Source organism: Drosophila biarmipes, chromosome 2L (genome assembly GCF_025231255.1).
Source record: "Drosophila biarmipes strain raj3 chromosome 2L, RU_DBia_V1.1, whole genome shotgun sequence".
Lineage (NCBI taxonomy): Eukaryota > Metazoa > Arthropoda > Insecta > Diptera > Drosophilidae > Drosophila > Drosophila biarmipes.
In genome coordinates, this window is record NC_066612.1 from 11,572,485 (window position 1) to 11,593,358 (window position 20,874).

Consider the following 20,874-nt stretch of genomic DNA (forward strand, 5'->3'; position numbering starts at 1 on the left):
GACGCCCACATGGACATCAATAGCAATCGCAATAAATAATCAGATACAATAAATAACAAATTATATTCAATAGTCATTATTTCCTTACCTTCATCAAGTGAACCAATAACAATTTGATGACCAACACTGCTTCGAGGGGCTCGTGCAGGCACCATAGTTGGAATATAGACTTCTTGATATCATGATGCGATGGCGTAATAATTTTTATTCGCAGAATTTTGCCTTGGAGATTATTTAGTGCTAATGTTCAATAGGCTTAGAATGGAGCCTTTTTTTAAGTTCTCTTTTTCTGCATTTAAGTCACATAGCAATATGTGTTTACTTTAATTTATGGCTTGCTATTTATAGTACCATCATTCTAGGGTACTATTGCCCTAGTTGTGATTCATTGTTAAAAGATAACAAAAGTAAGGGCTTTTTCCATGGGGGTCTTTAAAAGCAATTTAATTTATAAACATAAAGAAATTTAATAATTTGTATTTTAAAGCTTGAAGCTACTGAAAACGTAACTAAAGATAGATATATATTGTATTATTTTATTATTCCTTCATAAATATTATTATCACTGCAGCAAAAGTATCCATGTTTATAGTTTCCCTGATTTCTTTGATATTTTCTTAGAACTAATTTCCTTAGATAACAATTTTTATGGAAATATGGAGTGCTTAAACAAACTTTATCCAATTCAATACCAATCTGTCTGCCAGATAAGATAAGATTACCAACCGTAAAAATCTTCCCAAGAAGCTATCGCATTTCGGACTGTGGCACGTATCTGATATTGTTTTAGTTTATCTTTCGGTTTAATTACGTATAAAATCGGTTAGGTAACTTCTTCAATGACACGTACCTATTTTTGGAATTTTTTTTTAAATATATTTCCATTTTTTAACCAATTTTCACCGCCTTCAATTGCTCTCAATAGCTTTTGCAGTGGCTCAAGCCCATTGACCAACTCATAACTGCATTAGTAAGCCATCAGAAAGTCTGCTCATTTATATGTTTCGAAGGCCGATGGTCCAGTTCGATATGCAGGGCACCCGCTATTGCCATTTTCAAACCACCCACACATACCTCCCGAAAGTTCGCAACCCTTTGGCAACTGTGTTCAAATTCAATTGGCTTCGAGAGACATCGTCTCGGACGTCGTCACCCATTAAGCATTTGCCCAGTGATTCATAAGAATCATTCACTTGTGGCTCACGCTCGATGTCAAACCGCCCACCGCCCCCAACTGAAAGTGGGTGGGTCCGGTGGGTGTGGTGCGGCGGGGTCCGTTAACTGCATGCAAATTGGCAGGGAGTCCGTCTGTCTAAAAACCGGTTATAGAGCAAATTTCTTTGCCGTTCGGCCTAACGTCTCGAACTGAAAACAAAGTGAGTCAATCCTGACACTACCCGTTACAGAGGCGTCGAAAAGGGGGTTCTTCTGCTGTTCCTTAAAAAATATTATACTTCTTAAGATCTTACAAAATTAAGGAAATAAATATATTTGCGAAAAATATTTAAAATGCAATAGGACAAACAAAAATTTTTCAAATTTACACATTCTTTGTTTTAATGTCGCCTTTGACATAACCTTGAATTTTGAAGTTTTTCCCATTTTATAAGAGCAAAAAACCTAAAAAAAAACCAAGTTAGATTCAAGATCACAAGTACCAAGATGAATTATGTGGTATTTGTGGCTGCCACACAAAGAAATCGAAGCCGACTTATTAGAACTGTGTGAATGACATGAATCAGTGTAGCTGCGATTAAAGTCGCGTTAATTATTTGCTTGGCACACGCGCCAAGATGATTGCTCACACAGTGCAAATGATTGTTAAACATTTACATTGCAAACATTTACCATCATCAGCAACATCATCATCACAGTCAGCGACTTGGCATCGAATAAGTGCAATTTGTTAATTGTTGCACAATGCGCTGCATAATTCACCAAATAATTACCATGAAAATCGCACACCAAAGGCGCCGCATGCGACAAGGGAGTTTTGCCAGCGATTTTCAAAAGGTCGTGCCACTTAATTGAGGATGTTTAATTGGGGATGGCTTGAACGAATCGCAGATTGAGATATGTACTGTATGGATACAGGTAGCAGTCGAAAAGGTCAGAACGGCAGACGATTAAATGACAATTTTGCCAGACGTACGATTCATCATCTTTCCGTTGTCTTCCTGTGCACCTAATAGTTTTGAGGCAGTCGTGTGGCAAATGCATATTTCATTGATTTCAAGAATTGGGGAATTAAGGTAACCCATTTCCTAACAACATAAAACTCAAGGGGGTATTTTCAAAAATCAGTCAGCTGTAAAAATCAATATTGAACATGCTAGTTCTAAGCTCATCCCTATTAAAAGGATTTCCTGAAATTGCTCTTGCTTGTTTTTATCAAAAGTGTTTTCAAATAAATTTTTCCTGATATGGGGCAGCCATAAAGAGTTATTTATTAAGAGATTTTATTCCTGGAAGGGCACATGAATTTTTGTTAGATTGTTTAAACTAACCAGAAAGTTGTAATTATTTCAAAGAATCCATACACATACTCGTACTTAAAAATGGATTTTGTTTAAACGAGTACTTTGTACTACTTGGTACTTTTAGTACTTCTGGGAAACAAAATAATTGCTTGAGATTATTAAAATAAATGCAAATCTAGTCATTGCCAAATAAAGTGCATTTACATTTATGTACATTATAAGGAAATAGATTTAGATCTTTGAAACAAGATTGGGACTAACGTTAAAATATTTTTTAAAACAAAATATGATTGACTCATTTTCGAGTTTCTAAATAAGAAAAGGATCTTAACCTTTACTTATATAAATAAAGGAATTGAACCTTTACCTCTTTCGAATCTCGAAAAAGAAGCTATCACAATCTTCTTTCAGGATTATAATGTTTTAACATATTTACGAAATACCAAGGAAATTACTATATGAAGAATTCCCCCAAAATATGTTGGGATCTTGATTTATCCTCGTCTTCCCGAACACAATCCTAATTTAAATTGAGAAGCCTAACCCAGTTCCGTACTCTTACTCTTTGCAGACACGCACAACGACAACTCGACCACCACGAAAACGCCACTATTCCCGAAAGACCTATTCACGAAAGAACAGCTTGAGAACGGCGCTGTCATCCTGCACATCATTGGGGTGATTTATATGTTCGTGGCGCTGGCCATTGTCTGTGATGAATTCTTCGTGCCTTCCCTTGACGTCATCATTGAAAAGCTCGGCATCACGGACGATGTGGCCGGCGCCACGTTTATGGCGGCGGGTGGCAGTGCCCCCGAGCTCTTCACCAGTGTGATTGGCGTTTTCGTGTCGTTCGACGACGTGGGCATTGGTACGATCGTTGGCTCCGCCGTGTTCAACATCCTGTTCGTGATCGGCATGTGCGCCCTCTTCTCGAAGACGGTACTATCGCTCACCTGGTGGCCTTTGTTCCGCGACTGCTCGTTCTACAGCATCAGCCTGCTGGTGCTGATCTACTTCTTCCGGGACAACCGCATCTTCTGGTGGGAGGCCCTCATCCTGTTCACCATCTACATCGCCTACGTGGCCTTCATGAAGTGGAACGTCCAGGTGGAGACGTGCGTCAAGAAGATGATTACCAAAAACAAGGTGACTCGCGTCAGAAGTACAGATCAACTTATGCCAGCAGTAAGTAGTTGGGAAGTTTTTTTGCAACAAATCAATTCAGATCAAATCAAATCAATCAATCAAATCAATCCAAAAATTCCAACAGAATCTCTCTCTCTCTCTATCTCGAAAAATTCTTAATTAAAAACGAAAACAAACCAAAGAAAAAAAAACAAGAAAAGAAAGCAATGAAAATAAAGTAAAAAAGAAATGAAGAAAAAAACCATTACAAAAAACGTTAATCAAGAAGATCGTAAAAGAGAAAGCGAAATTGAAAGCCAAAATTTTGTGTGCCAAATGAAAAAGAAAAGAATCAAAGTTAAAACGAAAACAAAGATCCTTTGCCAGGAACGAAATTTCGTTTTTGATTTTCGTTTTGTGTATGTTTTTCCCACCTATTAATCCGCCTTAACCCCATCTCCATATCCACCTCCATCTCCACATCCACATCCCCAATCTCCATCTCTGTCTCAGTTTCATGCGAGCATTTGGCGCGTGCCGGACTTTAACCAGTTAGCAGGTGTTAAATCATTATGACTAAGGGCCCTCGCGGTTGCAATCATCGAAGAAACGCCTGTGACTAAGATGTATGTGCCGAGCTGATGATGCTCTTGTGGCATTGAACGCGACGACATTAATCTGACGAGAGTGCCGCTCGAATTTCACCTGCGATTCGAAACCAGGTCCAGGAAACTCTCAGTTCATCGCCTTGACCTACTATAAGTTTCACTACGGTTCGAAATCGAACTGCTCATCTATATGGCATTTCTAGACCCATCTTTCGGGTTTTCCCACCCGAAACCGGTTTGGCGGTACAACGGGGAGTGTGTAATTAAAAATACCCATTGAAAAGGTAAGACTTAACCGGTTGGGTATTATTTTTGCAATTGAGCATTTTAGATCCTCCAGTATTAATTCACTAACTGACATCACATTCTAAGTATAAATTTCAATTCTACCGGTTTCTGGAAGAAACAAGAAAGTTGTGATGTGTTGCATAAGTTACAGGCCTAAGCGTTGGTTTTGAAAACCCAGAAATCGTTGTCGAGCCTTTCATATCTCGAAAAACAACTTGCTAACTGGTTACTCCCGGCTGCGTTGCACCTCCGAGTTCTACTAACTTTTGTCATTTTTCTTATTATTATACTATTCTTTCATGCTATCGAAGTAATCTTAATTCTACTCACTAGTTAACTTCTGATTTCTTCTTTAGTACTTAGCTTCGATTCCATTTGTTAGCCAACCGTTTGATTTGCTATGCGTCTTTCGACTTGTGTAACTCCACACCCACACCCACACGCCCACCCACTCACACACACCCACAGAACCCACAGACACAAGAACACGGGCGTACACTCCTGACACGCTCCGAAGAGAACTCTGCATGCCAGTGAACCCCAGAAAGAACCGTGCACACACTGCTTGAACCTGATCTTGTCGTTGATCTTGATCTTCAGCCGGGACTCGAACCCGCCGCATGCTGCGCGAGTGTGAGTGAGACGGAACGAGACCTGTACGCATGCGTAGAACACTTCTTATTCAAATGTAGTCCATGCTTCTGCTCTGTATAACACATCTCATGCGCACACCTTCTCATCCTTCTGCTCAGGTTGCTGTCTTGAATATGTTTGAATATTTTTAAACCTTTTAAAACAACTCTATAACTTAAGATACTCAGATTCCTCTTTATTAAAATAAGTATCCCTGGGATTTAAGTCGCTGAGAACTTTTATCAGAGCTCACAGGCTTATCTTTCTTCCAAATTCAGTCCGCAATTTCAAATGAAACAGATATTACATGTGCTTCATGGATACACATTTATTATTCACTGAGGTTTGGATATGTACAAAGTTAGCAGCTGTATTATGAGTGGGTGTTTATATATACTTTTAGATTAAATTGATTGTTTTAAAAAATATATTTATTTCTTTGGGAACTAGCTAACTACTTCTTCCGGCTTGAACACCTGTGAACTTTTTGTACGTTCGGACTTCAAAATCTTTTTTCATTCTTGATGTGAATGGCAGCCAGATCAATCTTGGATTGCATGGATTGGATCGAGGGTAGTCGTCTTTCATAGTCCACGACACAAACGTTCTCTGGCAACCTCTTCTTTTTCCTGGACTCCACATATTCGACATTCTTCCTTGAATTGGCATTTTTTCTCCACTTCTTGCCGCATCTCTCCTCCAGTTGCTTATTTTTCATATCGAGTTCATATGACATTTTGATGTGCCAGAGATTTAGCATCGTGTATGTAAATATGAAAATGCGGAAAAAGAGTACATAGCCCAGTAGGAGAAAGATGGCGGAAAATCCGTATTCGGAAATCGAATCCAAAATATTTTTACCGTCCCATTTGAAAAATGGACTACCACTTAATGAATAGATAAACGGCGCAAGCAGTGTAAAGTATAAAAAAATCGATATTAGTTCGATAAGCCTTTTCTCAAACATGTTGACTGGTTGCGTTGCGTATGAAGTGTTGAGAACAAATGAGCCTCTGGTCCTAAAATGATCTTATTTTTAGCACCAAGCTCCACAAAGTTTTGTGGTTTTGGGTTTAATCTCAGAGGAACTTCTTTATGACTCGTCGTTATCCAGAGTGGCTTTTTGTGAGATATTCTTGGCAAATATTTTTTTATATGAAATTTAATGTAACTAGTTATGGTCGGTCGTTAAGCTCCGCCAAATTTACTTCATTGAATTTATCAGACGTTACTATAATTACTAGCCTCTTAGTCTTCTACCGATTTTCCTTGTTAGGCAGCGACCATGATAATGCTGGAAGGTACAATACCGTTTTTGGAGTTCATTTTCGGTAGAGTGGCATTTTCCTTCTTTTGAGGCACAGGTGGAGCACGCCTCAAGCAATTCTGACTATGGTGAACCTGTGCCTGATGCAACCTGGGTGGGGTGACGCTTTTCAATGGCCGCGTTTCGTGTTTGATATGAATGCGAGCCAAATCACTTTCGATGACAAGTGGGTTGCTAATAGTCCTTATCACCTGGGGAGTCACCTGCTTACTATTAATTTTTTCAGAATCCAAAACATTTAGGTTCCCTTTGGATGGGATCTTGTTGCAGCACTTTTTGCCAAAGAACGCCTCCGGATCTTTTTTGGCCTCCTTCACTTTCTTCCACATTCTTATATCAAAGACCTTGAGCTTCATGTAACTGAACATGATTATGCGGTAATAGACTATGTAAGCAACCAGTGCACACAGTAAAAAGGTGCAGTTTTCGTATAGCGTTTCCAACAGGTCGTCGGTTTCAATTTTTCGGACTATTTTCTTTTTCTTGCAATATTTGTAACTCATCGGAGTTACGATAAAGCAGTAAACGAGCAAACTTAATACCTCGATAATTCTTTTCTGAAACATTTACAGCTTGATAAAATATTTTGTCCTCCCCTGCGAAAATAAATTTTTTAACGAGCTTTTAAAAACACTAGTGATCCAGCTTCAGACAGTTTCGCACTGACGGATGCCCTAAGCAAACTCACACGCATGAGCTCGGTCTCCAGTGAAACATGAGTCCAATCCTTTGCGGTCATTAGTCGGATAGGACTTAGTCATCAATGTATACCAAGACAATATTTTCCAAGTTTTAAAAAGATTTCATTCCCAAACCTCAAGAAAAACATTTAGTTAAGTTTTGCAAAAGCTGCACTTCATTTATTTCCATTTAATATATTCACGCATTTTGTGCGTTTGATTAACGATAAGTAGGTACACAGATAACAATAGCTTAGCTGCCTTATGACTAGTAATAAATATATTCACTAACTAACATATGAATTCATTTAGCTCGTGCGAACGAGTACTCTGGAATGTGTGGATTGACTAATTTCGTGTTCGATACGGTTTCGAGAATCGATCTTTGGGCAGTAGCTAATACTTGGTGCGGACTGGGTCCTCTTAAGTTGAGCTCAGAATTTCACAGAAACTAAAACCAAAACTGGTGGTCGTCATAATGAGCCGACTTTTAGGCACTAATCACTTGGGTCTACACCTGCTGAGGTCTGGGCATCAGAACCTTGGGAGACATGATCACGCCTTTGCTGTGTTGATTCGGCAGGGTGGCACTCTTCTGCACCTGGGGCACGGGTGGTGCGCACCTCAGGCTGGGACTCGGGCTAGGGTGGACCTGCGCCTGCTGCACCCTGGGCAGGGTGGCACTCTCCAGTGGCCGCGTTTCGTGCTTGATGTGAATGCGAGCCAAATCGCTTTCGATGAGCAAAGGATTACTGATGGTTCTTATCATCTTCGGAGTCAATGGCCTGCCCTTCTTTTTGCCAGAGTCCACCACATCGATGTTCTCGGTGGAGACGGGCTGGTAGTAGGACTTCTTGTCCAAGCCCGCCTCGGGATCCGTTTTGGCCTTTTGCAGCTCGTCCCACATGCGTATATCGCAGACTTTGAACTTCATGTAGATGAATATGATGATGCGGTAGAAGACGACGTATCCAATCATCAGGCAGAGAGCCAGGGTGCAGTGGTCACCCACAGTGCCCACCAAGGTGTCGAAGCTCATCCGCACGATGCCATTCTCGGTGCAGTACTTGTAGAGGGTCGGCGTGATGATCACCCAGTACACGAGGACCGTGATCAATTCGATAATCCTTTTCTGAAACATTGTGGCTGGTGTGGGTGCGATTCCAATTTCCGATTCGCGCTTCGATGAGGTTTGGTTAAAGCTTCGATACTGACTAAATCACGAAGTGCGCCTCATCGGGCTATATATAAACATTCGTATTACAGCGCCGACCGCAATCGAACCGCCAAGCCGCGAAGTCGAGCTCTAACTCAAGCTCTTCGCTCGCCAACCGAATGCACCGAGGGTCTCCAATCCGGTTATCAGTAGGATGGCTTTTTATCATTCGTTGTTTACTACGCCACATTTGGAGCGTAAACAAATGACCACTACGTCACAGCCAGTGGATCCCAGGAATATTTGCGCCATTTCTTGGAACTGGCTTTGGGGGTCGCCCTGGCAGGTTGCCATCTCTTCCGATTTCGATTCAGACTCAGAGATACCTACCCATTACATTATCGAACGCAAACAGGTTGAGTGACAATCTGAGCTTTTATTTGTCTTGCGGATTTGCATCTCTTAGATCACTTGGCAAGCCACTCAGGTCGACAGGCGAAATTTCGAGCTGGATGTTGAGTTTTTTTGAATTACGAAGTGTGATTCACGACGAACTTAAATAATTCATTATGCCACTTAAGCGCTTTGGTAAGGTGAATTGCCCCTCGTCTTTGTCTCCCAACGGTGATGAATTTTCGATTTTATAAAATACTTCTGGCGTGATTTCACGACTGCAGCTAATATAGATAGTCTGCCATTAAATGTGGCTAATTGCATTGTCTAAATCAATCAGGCCGATCTGACAGCCCGCAGTTTGGAACAGGTTCAAGGTGAACAATACCTGGGAGAGAGTTCTTTCTCTCTGGCTGTGGTATTACAGTCTTTTGAGAAATTCCCCCGTGCGACATCGGATTTCACAGGTGTCTTCAGGCTTTGCGTCAGGTGTATGAGTGAGTGTTGTTAGCTTGAACCGTGAATGAGTGTGATTGGATCAGAAAACCCAGGGGCTGGTTGGGCCGATCAACAACATGACTGGGCATTAATTAGCATTATAATCAGCCACTGTGGTGGGGTAGTTCACCTGGGCACGAGCCACTTGTTAAGTCGCCAAGAGCGAGAGGTCTGAACCTGACTTGCCCTACACCTGCTTCACTTCCAGTTTCAGTTTCTGATTCAGTTTCCACCTCAGACCGACTTATGAATGGGAGTTACGAAAGACTCGTTCTGCGATCGGGCTCATTTGCACCACCGTATAGTATAGTATAACCAGGCCAATTATCATATCGTTTCGTTTCCATTCATTCATTAGAGTCCCCATTAGTCACCTCCCTCCTTCACACACAGTACACACGTTTTAGATATGTGTAGCTATAAGGTTAGTGCCTGCCTTGCATTAGTTAATCCCACCGATTCTGAATCCGAATCCGACCCATCATCTGCCTGCGCTTCTTTCGCTATAATATGCCAACAATTAATTCGCATCGATTGAAAGTATTTTTCGGTTTCAGTTCTCCGACAAAGTTTTTCCAAATGTTTTTGTGTTTTATCTGTTTCTTTTTTGATTATAGTGAAGGCAAAATGAAATACAACAAAACTTCCCACTGCGCTTTGACCAATATCAATACAGATATAAAGAATACAACAATATGTGTATATTTTGTTTTAAACAAAGCAACTTAAAAAACAGAAAACCAAAAAGAAAGTCTTATAAAGCTTGTATGTATAAAAAACCAACCAAACAGTTGCAACAGACAAACAGAAAAAAATTTCCAACGACCAAAAACGAAAAGTGTTCATCTATACGTATTTTGTTTCCTCATCTTCGAACTTATCATTTTGATTTTGTAATATACGACTCATGTGTGTCACCTCCGTAAAGAGCCCAAGTTTCTTGAGGTCTCTCCAAGATACTTCCAAGATCGATCCTTAGCACCTACTTTCCTTCTGTAAATAATGAAAGTGTTAACCGCACCGATCGAGATGTTTATTTTGTTGCACAAAAACCTTCAGAAACTCTATATTTTGTACTTTCCAACATCCACTTTTGACAGTATGTCAAGAAGCCAATCGAATCTAAGATCCAGACTGTCGATCTCTCTGAACCGTAACCCTCAGACTGTACTTTACTCCATAGATCAGCTGCACAGTTCGATCGCAAGTGGTCCGTATATCGTATAACGTATTTTGTTGGATGTTGTGGTAATCAATGGTTTGTTTTATTTTATTTTGTATTCTTTTCGACATTCCTTTAGTTCCTTATCGGTTACGTTATCGTTTGATGTTTTCTGAGTTCTGTTCAGATATTGGCTCCCAACTAACTTGCACTTACCGATTCGATTAGTTCTTAAGTCACACAAACAACTACAACCACAAGTACAACAACACCAAAGCCAACACCACCAACAAGTACAACAACAACTACAGAAACATGCGACAAAAGAAAAAAAAAAACAAAAAGCTACACTCAACTGTAAATTTATACAAATTGCAATAATAAACTTTTCTTCTTCTTCTTTTCACCTTTTTCTCGAAATATGCTTACCATAACAAAAAAAAACCAAAACCGAAAATAATAAAACATTACACCGCTCTCTGAAAAAATACCACAACTCGAAAAACTTAACCGAATCGAAAAAAAAACAAAAAAAAAACCAACCCAATCGAAACCCGTAATCCGAAACCGAAACCGTAACTGACCGTTACCCGATTAACCCGATACCGATACCGATACCGTAACCGCAAACCCACACCACCCACCGTTCTCTCCGTTCCTTCACTGCAGGGTAATGCGGCCAACTCCTCCGAAACATCGATGGCCACCCAGCCGGGCGGCTCCGTAACATCGCGGGCGGCGAGCGAAACCCGCTCCGGCCCGCCCGGATCGAGCAATGCGGGCGCCACAGGTAATAGCAGCGGTAGTACTCAGACCGGTGCCAAGTTCCGCCACGGCCTGTTACAGCTAATGATACACACGATAGATCCACTACACGATGGTAAGTTCGTTGAGTTGCCACAGTGTGTTTTGCACAAGTCAAGCCAATGCCAAAAAAGCAAAAAGAAAGCTACTAAAAGTCCCCATAACGAAGTCCCCCGAAACCCGGCCAACCATTGTCTTACCCGTACTTCCCAATCCCAGTTCTATAACCTCTCCCGCGCTGAAGAGCAAATTGCTTAAATCAATAATTGAAATCTAAAATGGGATAGGTAGAACCTAAAATGGTCTTTATTTGTATTTTCTTTAATGCAAAAAAAAAGTCATTACAGATAAAAGTTTTAATACATTTTTTAAAGCAAACGTACTATCCCTCTGCCCAAGCAAACATTGCGTAATTTTGTATTTGCTGTTATACTTGGCGTATGAGTAACTTTTTGTTTTTTTAATAGTCGTATCTCAAAGCCTTTGAGTAAATACAAAGATAATGACTCATTATGTAATATAATGTTCTTTCCATAGAGATAATCATGTTTATCAGTATTACAAAAAAATTACCCACTAAATATTGATTTACAACTTGCTCATCAGTGGCTTCCCAGTCCGCCACGCTTACATCCAAAATAAGATAAATACAAATGCAATAACATCCAACTCTACTCTATATACTATACTATATATACTACCTGTACCTGTACCTGTTATCTATATCTGTTCTAAAGTAAAATTGTTCTATTCAGTTACGTTTGGTTTTTCGGTTTCCCTAAAAGATCTGTGTAAATTTCGTGTTCCTTCTAATTGGATGTTTGACTTGCCAGCCAGAAGTTACTTTCGCTCATCCTTCCACTTCTGCAGCTCCTCCCAATTACTGTATCTCTATCTGTATCTGTACTCTGTATCTATGTCTATGCTCCTATTTCCACTTATACTTCCATTTCTCATTTGCGTTGCGTTGTTGCCTTTCAGTTCAGTTCAGTTCGGTTCGGTTTGTTTTGTTTTTCTTTCAGTTTGGCTTTAGCTTTCGTTGGCTTTGGTTCACTTTTTAATGGCAACCTTGGAGCCACTTACCTAATTAGCAAGCCAGGCCCAGACGCTCCGTCGACTGGAATTAGAACCAACCGAAAAAAAAGCGAAGGGAAGCGAGAAATAGAAAAGAGTCAGCAGGCGCGATTGACAGCACTAACCCTTTGCTTTTGGGTGCGGCAGGAAGGGGGAAAGGTCATCGCGATACGGCTACTCCCACGCCGGATAGATAGATTCTGTAGTTCTGCAAAGTTTCCAATCAGATGGGCCGCACTTTCCACCATTGATTTTGGTACGGGCCGACGGTGTGTAGCTATAGCTACCCCATGAATATGTAGGAAAGGCCTCAGTGTCGTTGCCACGGCAATGGCCCACAGAAAATTAAACGAATCGAAATGAGGCAGCTCAGGGGCGTGTTCGCCAAGGTTCGCAGGTGCGAAGTGCTAGAATTCGTGTAGCTCCAAGTGGGCCTACCTCAACAATCCAGCAGATCTATGACATATGTGTGAATATGGCAGGGGTTCTAGAACCCAAGAAAAAATCCAATTAAAGGTTTTACTTTTTACAATTATTCCGAGCAAGTTCGTTAAAATAAACCTATCACTGTGCTTAGTTTCTAAAATGATTAATTAAACTATCAAGATTATATTAACTTAAACACAATGCAGTTGAATATTTCTGTCATTCTCAACTGACAGCAGAGCTTTTAATTCGAAAGTTCCCCTTTTCGAATAATTAGATGATTCAGACTTGTTTAATTTCAAGCGGATCTCACTTAGAAAAGATAAAGACAGGTCACGAGAGTTTGTTCCTTTGCCTTAAGTTGCAAAAGCTTCACAAATACGCTATTTACTGATTTACTTTCGGCTTTGTTTTTCATTTTGTTGCAAACAAGAAAACCAAAAAAAAAAACAAAAAAAAGCAGAAAAACAGAAAAACAAACAAGAAAAAAGAAAACAAAATAACGAAAATATTTTATGTTGTTCAATGTCAGTTTGGAGTTACATTTATACCAATATAACTATATATATATATACATATGCGTTATATATCTAGCATAGAGAACTTATCATAAATTCCTATAGTTTGTGCGCGCAGTTCAATGGCATACGTACTGGCTAAATAACTAAATAAATGTATTGAAAGATATAGATATACTGCAGGTCTTAATGTATGCCATAGTTCGAGTACCTATGCCATTGGATGCTGGATTGAGTTGAGTTTGACGCGTGACAAAAACAAAACAATTTATACTGTACATATATTAACTATGCGTTTTTAATGTTGTATGTGTTAAACGTAATGATTATCGTAATTGTAATTGGAATCGTAATTAGTTAGCAACTAGTACAATTGGCTCGCAGCAATGCGGTTCGAAATCGGCTTCAGCTTAGACTTAGGGGCTCAGACTCAAGCTCAGACTCATGCCACATTATACTATACACCCCATCCACACTCCCCACCCGAGTAGATAGAGAACTATTCAAACTATTAACGAGCCCCGACTGCATGTGCGACTAGTCGGGCTTGTTTCAGGTTGTTTTTGCATAGGTCGGATCGCTTTTTGTCACTGGAATGTTCGTCATATATTGTTTACCTGTGTATTTCTTTTGACTCGTTATGCTCGTTGTATGGGAATTGTGTTTTTGGGCCTGAGCGCAGTGGAAATCCGGCAGAGAAGGGCGGAAGTCATTTTCCAAACTCCGATGGCAATGATCTCGATAGATCTTGAAATGCTATGATTGCCCTGCCACTGGCTCGATTGCCAGTCTCCTCAAGAGCAGCCAAGACCGCAAGTCCCATCCCAAACGAAATAGTCGTGCTTTTGCTCAGTTCTCTGTATGAGCATGTTCTTCTCTAGGTCTGTATTAAAACCAAAGATAGCCATATCAGTATCGTTAAGAACCTCCCCCATATCTACCCACCGCGAAACACACACGTGCGATCTATAGAAACGTAAGCTAAGCTTAGATCTAAGTCTATCGGAATCGTGTACATATATACACACATATGTATATGTATATACCTAGAGCAATGCTAGCAAAAGGGGTATTCGAAATGTAGCCATCGACTAGACGATCCCCTGAGAAAATGTAAATTCAAAAGATTCATTGACAACAGAATACCGAATCGAACTATCGAACTAAAACCCATCAGAAAACCCCGTCCGATCCCCCAGCATCATCAAAAACCAGATCGAAATCTCAAATATTTAAACAGCTCTTAGTGCAAAACACAAGTTCACACTCAATAGCTCGAATCGGATCGATTCAGAGACAAAAGTTAGACCAAATACCCATGAGCCTCTGACACGGTAAATATCTGTAGTGATCTCTAGACTAGACCTAGTTACTTATAGACCTAGTTGTAGTCCTAGTCGGCTTACGAACCCCCTCCTCTCTGCTGTCCGCTCTTCGCTCTCCCCGCTCTCTTCCGCTCTACTCTGTCATACCCTGTACTCGACTCTACTCTATATAGACTAGCCTGTATCCCCCTAGCTGTAATCTGTTAACTTACTTACTCAAGCAACCTCCAAATGCTGTCTCGCAACTGACATCAACATTTTGTATAAAATATTTTCAATATACATATAGACATATATTTGCGTATATGAACGATCCAATCCAACCCCCTAAATGAGTAAATTTGATTGTAAATTAAAAGCTCTAAGAAAGAAACTAAATCTGAAAATGAAACTCGTAACTGGGTTAATTCGTTTTTTTCTGATTTTAATCGATGCAATTTTATTCTTTCTTTTTCTTCTTTTTTTCTTTTGATTTTTCGCAAAAAAAATAAATACCAAATAAAAATAAACACTTGGATTTTGCGTTCAAAAAAACTCAATTCGTTGTGTGCGAACAAAAAACCGAATATCGAAAATCGAAACTCGAATACCGTAACCGCACACACACCAACAACTACTACAACGACAACACCGCTACTCGCCACACACAAAAACACCACCACCACCACACTCGTGTTTTGTGTACCAACAAACAATAAACAAAAAACAAACAACACTGCATTATTTATCGAAACACTCGCAAAAAAAAAACCACACACAATTACAATGACAAAGATGATGTTCCAGGCAAAGTGGACGAAAAGGCGACGCAGCTGCACGCCATTGCCTCGCTGAAGGTATTGCTGGACGCCACCAAGCCGCAGCGCGGTGGTGCCACCACCTCGGCGGCCAACCACGTCAAGATCAACCTCAAGGAGACCACGCTCGCCGATCGTCCCAATGGGAACATCGACACCACCCTCGACTCGGTAAGTCCTCCTGACCGCCCTCGTTGGCCCCCCGTTGTAATCCGTACGATGTGCTAATGATATAACGCTCATGATTTTCCTTAGGCATGACTTTTCGTTTCGAATATCGATTGATTTGATTTATGTTTTCGTTTCTGTGCTTTCGTTACAAACTGATTGATTGTGTCACACACAATGCGCTGCATTCTTCATACAAGCTACAATTCGACAAGTTAAATCGGTCCTCTGAATATCGTAAAAAGAAAAGTAGATGTGTCCCCAAATACTTTGCCGTGAGAACAAGAAGAATTACTTAAGTGTAGAGCCGAATATCGTATTCGTGATGCCCCAAAATTAGCAATACCGGATATGCCAATTAAATTAGATGTATTGAATATCGTAAACGAATATCGTAAAATACAATTGGAGTTTATCTTAAGCTGAATGTCGTAGTCGCAATACCTCAATTTAGAACTACCGGATGTTCCAAATAAATCCCTATAATAAATATCGTAAGTGAATATCGTAAAAATATAGTTTAAAGAAAGATCCTTATTAAATTCTTAAAGTCAGCCTAATATCGTATATTGTTAGCCAGGTTTTCCTTAGTCAGAAATAATACCTTATTTCCTAGACAGGGTTTAGCGACCAGTTCAAGCGACCTACCAAAATATACACACCATTTTCCAATTCTAGCTGTTGGCATGTTTCCTTTACATTGCTAATCGATTGATTGACTAAGCAACCGATTGGTTAAGTGATTGATGCAACGTTTGAACTGATTCTAAACTGAACCACGGTGTGTGTTTGAATCCCCGCATAAATATATGTTTTGGTGTATACTCTTCCCCCATTCTTTTTCGATGTGTTTCCTTGTTCGTTCACCACTGTTTTTGCCGGTTAAGATACATATATGTGAAATGCCCAAGTGTGTAGGCCCGCCCAGAGAGAAGAAAACAAAAAACTACCAAAAAAAATTCTGTGTGTGTTTATGCAACGTTTATGTGTGACTTATTATGGATTTTGATTTACTTCTTTGACTTTTACTAAACAGCGATTTGTGTCAGAATTCTTTTCCATACAACTGTTCAACCCACCCACCGCCCACCCATCCCCACCACACACAACTCTCACACACACACACAACACACACACGCCTCGACTTTCCTCGTGTCCACCAACTCTCGACTTTCTTTCGATTTGTTTGTGTATGTTTATCTCTTACTTTCGGAGTGCCCTCATGCCCCCATCTTTCCACCCTCCATCCATCTCTATCGAACTATCTATCTATCTATCTATATCTCTGTGTGTGTTTTGTCTTGCCCCAGATTAAGAAGAGCTAATTCGGAATAGTGAAATTTTTGCATACTCGCATACCGTATGACCCATTTGGAACTCATTTGCTTTGTGTCTTTACCTGATTTCGTTACTCTTGCCTAGCGTTGAACAACCATCCACAAAAACATCTACAGTATATAGCCAGAAAACAATCGACGAGAACCAAGTTCATTTCAGCGCCTTGCATATTATAATTTCCATTCATATTTCACTAATGCGCGATGCAGTCATTCCAATGCTAAGTAGCTGCGCCCAAAAACCACGGATCACCGATCACCGATCACCACACCCACCCACACACAGCGTGTGTGCTCGCATATCGTATCGTAACTGCTGGCATTTTGTTAACGCGAACATTCTTATGCATAGGCGCAAACACCCGGCTTTGGCCCCCCAGCAGCCTTAGTAGCATTGCATTCCGGATGCTCATTGCGGGCACAAGATACCCTACCTCTTGCAGAGGGTTGCTAAGTTCCGGCATAGTCTGTCTTATGACTTAAGAGGTGAATCAGCAGGAAAAGTGCACTCTTAATGCAGCATGGAGGATCAAAATTTATATAAACGAACAATAAAGAAGAATAGTATCAAAATTATAGGAAAAACAACGATAGAAAGGCTAAAAACTTTTTAAAAATACTGAAAATACTTAGACTTAACTAAATCACCTTGTAATCTCAGCTTAAAAATGGTTATGCACCTCATTAATGAAAGTTCTTCTCGAAACTTATAAATATTGAACAGCCTCTGCAACGTAAGATTATTGATCTTTTCTAATCTGATTAGGCTCTGAAAAGTACCTCTGCAAGGGTGTTCGGACTTCGGCTTGCCGTTGAGAATATCGCTTCCTAGTTGGTTATTAATTACATTTTTCGTTTTGATTTATGCAAAGATCACAAAGCAAACAAACAAAATTCTGAGGTGCTGACTCGCCTCAATTACTGCGACCTCATTTGAATTCGACTCACAATTAGACGCAACATGGCTGGCCCCACCGCGGCCGCTTTGAACCGAATTTTCCGAGTTGGGCTTCTGTCTTAAAGAAAATAAAAGAATATCCTTAAAAAGAATAACTGTTCTATCCACAACCAGCAAAATGTGTTTGTGTTTCCACTCTTTCCCGCTCCGTATGTGTTTGTTATGTGACTACCCCCGACTACCCACACTTCTTCTAAACATTGTGAACAGCCTACTTTCCAAACTATCTATCTGTCTACCCCCAAAAAGTCTTCTACTTTTTCAAACAGCCTAAGTTTTAACCAACGTTTTTATTTCCATAACTGATCTGATTCTAAGGACTTGGGCCCGAGAACCAAAACTTTATGTTTTCAAAAACTATATATACTTATAAATGTGTACTCTTCTCCCAATCGAATTCTTGCCATATAAATTTACAATGTATCTTGAATAATCAACCTAAAGCCATCGTTGAGTGGTCGACGTCCTAGCTGGATTGAGCAGAGGGTCAAAATTCAGACACGCAAATTTAGCATCAAAGTTAGTTTCATGAACAATTTTTATTGATCTCTCTTTACCTATCTTTCTCTCTATAACTATCTATCTTCGCTCTTCTATATATTGCATACAATCTTTATAATTTTCTGCAACAAATATATTGTAAACGAAGAAAACTTACTTTTTTATTTATACTCAGTAACAAAGCAAATATCAGACAATGGCACGCGAGTCGTACACAAAAGCTCCTTGGCAGTGGCCGCAAAGATACAGTCAATCTTTTTCACAACTAAATAATATATGTATTAAAAATTATTAAAATAATATATGTAAAAAAATTCATTCATTTTTGAATGAAAAACAAATAGCTTTGAGCAAATTAAAAAAAAACCCAGAAATAATATTCCTGATTGTAGTATGATTGATCCGTCAAAGCTAAAAATGTCCGCAGAGTATCGAATATCGTAAATGAAATCACTCAAGCTGAATGATGATTAATCATAAATGCCCAGAACACCAGGTCCAAAACCGCAGCCCCGTCAATGACTAACCCATATCTTTGCCCTCTTCAATGGTATAGAAACCAATGAAAAACACATGAAATAGTTGGGAATCTTGAGTTACTCGCCAGGAGCGTGGAGTGTAGACCGCATATAAATTTCCACTTAGTTGTTGCATTTGCAAAGCTTCCAAGAATCGTCACCCACAAACCCAAAGAAAAACACACTTTTTGCTGCAGTGTAACACACACGTATACTTCGAGTAGCATTAGCCATAGCGATGTGAAACCTAGTCTTAGAGACTTCTTTTAACCAGTTTTACTTTCTACTTTTGTTCATGATTGATTGATCGACCTTGTAGACTGTGTCTGTGTGTTGTTGCACTTGCAAGTCTAACCTGAGCATGCCCACTGTACCAATGCACCACTGTAGTACCACTGTACCTGCGATGCTGATAGAACTCTGCACGTTTTAAGTCTAACCATCCCTCTGAGCACAAATCTGTATCGTATCGTAATTGTAGACCTGCTAGAAAGTAAGTGCACCCCTTTGAACTCGAACCACACTAAGTATCTTGATCGAACCGACACCGAATCCACTCAGATCCCGCCAAGCAAGCTCTAAACGCCTGTCTGCGAGTTCCCGCCAGAGAAATAAATAACCCAATCGAACCAATAACAATAGCCCAACAACATCGTTCGAAACCAATTGCAAAACCCGAAAGCGAAGTAAAATTTGTACTATGACAAAAGCTATCCCCCAACCGACTCATGACCATCTGTAAACATAGCTCAGAACGCATTCCACCTCAGAACCCGACCTCGAAATCAATCAACCACCACCACCACCACCGTCAACCACTGGCGAGTGAGCCCCGCTCCACTCAGCCACACCATGAGCCACACACAACCACATTTTTACTATATATTTTATACAACAAATTCCGTATTACATATTCAATATGATATATACCTATATATATATATACCCATATACTACGGCTAAATACTAACAGAATTCAGTCGAGTTCGGTCCAAGTCCCTAATCGCCCATCTCTTCCTTTGCCTTGACCAAAAGGCGCCCGAAATCGAGGATGAGCCGGAGCCCCTGAGCATGGCCTGGCCGGACACGGCGCGGAAGCGGCTCACCTACGTCCTGGTGGCCCCGCTCCTGGTGCCCATGTGGCTCACACTGCCCGACACGCGGACGCCCCGCGGCAAGCGCTTCTTTCCGGTCACCTTCATCGGCTCCATCGTGTGGATAGCGGCCTTCTCCTACCTGATGGTCTGGTGGGCCAACGTGGCCGGCGACACGGCGCGCATTCCGCCCGAGGTACACTCACCAGAGCAAATGGAATCCAAATACCATAATTGACTTTTTAGCCCTAAGTAGTCTTGAGTTTATAAATTAATCTGAGGGAATCTAGGCTTATCCTACAAAATAATTACTTTTTTGGCGAAGAAAATTAAAAACGTTAGGTATTAGGCCCAAAAATATTTTTAAAATACATATTTTAAAGCTAAGATAGATCACTTTATCCAACTAAAATTAATTTTTCAATCCAAAAGTTATGGATTATTTGATCTTTTTTATTGGAAGTAATTCTTTTTCACTTAAAGCTCGCTTTGGTCAGTGGGTTAACTGTAAAAAGGTCATGGTAAGGTAAACAGCTGAAAACTTTGGGAGTTTTATAAACTCATGTGCCTTAGGTCAACTCAGTTGGTAGAACTATTAGCCAGAGACATTTGGTCTTCTGAGATTTTTGGATTTAAATGAAATTTAAATACAGAATATACATAAATACTTTCCCAAAGACTAGTTCTCTGAAAATTAGGTAGCAGGAAAATGCCAGCTAAGTCAGATTTTTTAGTTCATAGGTAGCTTTTTTGTGCGCTCCTCTCGTATCCGCCGCTAATTAACACTATACCCTCCACTTTTGTTCCCGACAGGTCATGGGTCTGACCTTCCTGGCGGCGGGAACCTCCATTCCGGACTTGATTACCTCGGTGATAGTGGCACGCAAGGGATTCGGCGACATGGCCGTGTCCAGTTCCGTGGGCAGCAACATATTCGACGTGACCGTGGGGTGAGTAGTGGGGCATTGGCTCCGCCTGGCCGTTGGCCCAATCCTGTCGAG

At 40.4% G+C, this 20,874-nt stretch overlaps 2 protein-coding genes across 7 annotated transcripts in view; one reads left to right on the plus strand and one right to left on the minus strand.

Moving 5' to 3' along the window:
- LOC108032509 (sodium/potassium/calcium exchanger Nckx30C) overlaps positions 1-20,874 on the plus strand; it is a 34,834-nt gene that overhangs the window by 7,805 nt on the left and 6,155 nt on the right. The window contains exons 2-7 of one of the 6 annotated variants that reach the window (XM_017106335.3): positions 3,052-3,668; positions 11,023-11,233; positions 15,275-15,468; positions 18,205-18,279; positions 19,815-20,069; positions 20,687-20,823. In XM_017106335.3, the coding sequence (XP_016961824.1) occupies positions 3,052-3,668; positions 11,023-11,233; positions 15,275-15,468; positions 18,205-18,279; positions 19,815-20,069; positions 20,687-20,823 (1,489 nt within the window). The remainder of the gene's footprint in view (positions 1-3,051; positions 3,669-11,022; positions 11,234-15,274; positions 15,469-18,204; positions 18,280-19,814; positions 20,070-20,686; positions 20,824-20,874) is intronic. The other 5 variants (XM_017106336.3, XM_017106337.3, XM_017106338.3 and 2 more) reach the window with 5 other exon arrangements.
- Positions 7,293-8,421, minus strand: LOC108032512 (uncharacterized). Its single transcript, XM_050885674.1, has one exon. It carries the CDS (start codon positions 8,283-8,285, stop codon positions 7,656-7,658), a length of 630 nt encoding a protein of 209 aa, XP_050741631.1. The 5' UTR covers positions 8,286-8,421; the 3' UTR covers positions 7,293-7,655.

Bases quoted from the DNA above. Each gene is read 5' to 3' on its own strand.
- LOC108032512 (XM_050885674.1), bottom strand. From the start codon at position 8,285: ATGTTTCAGAAAAGGATTATCGAATTGATCACGGTCCTCGTGTACTGG.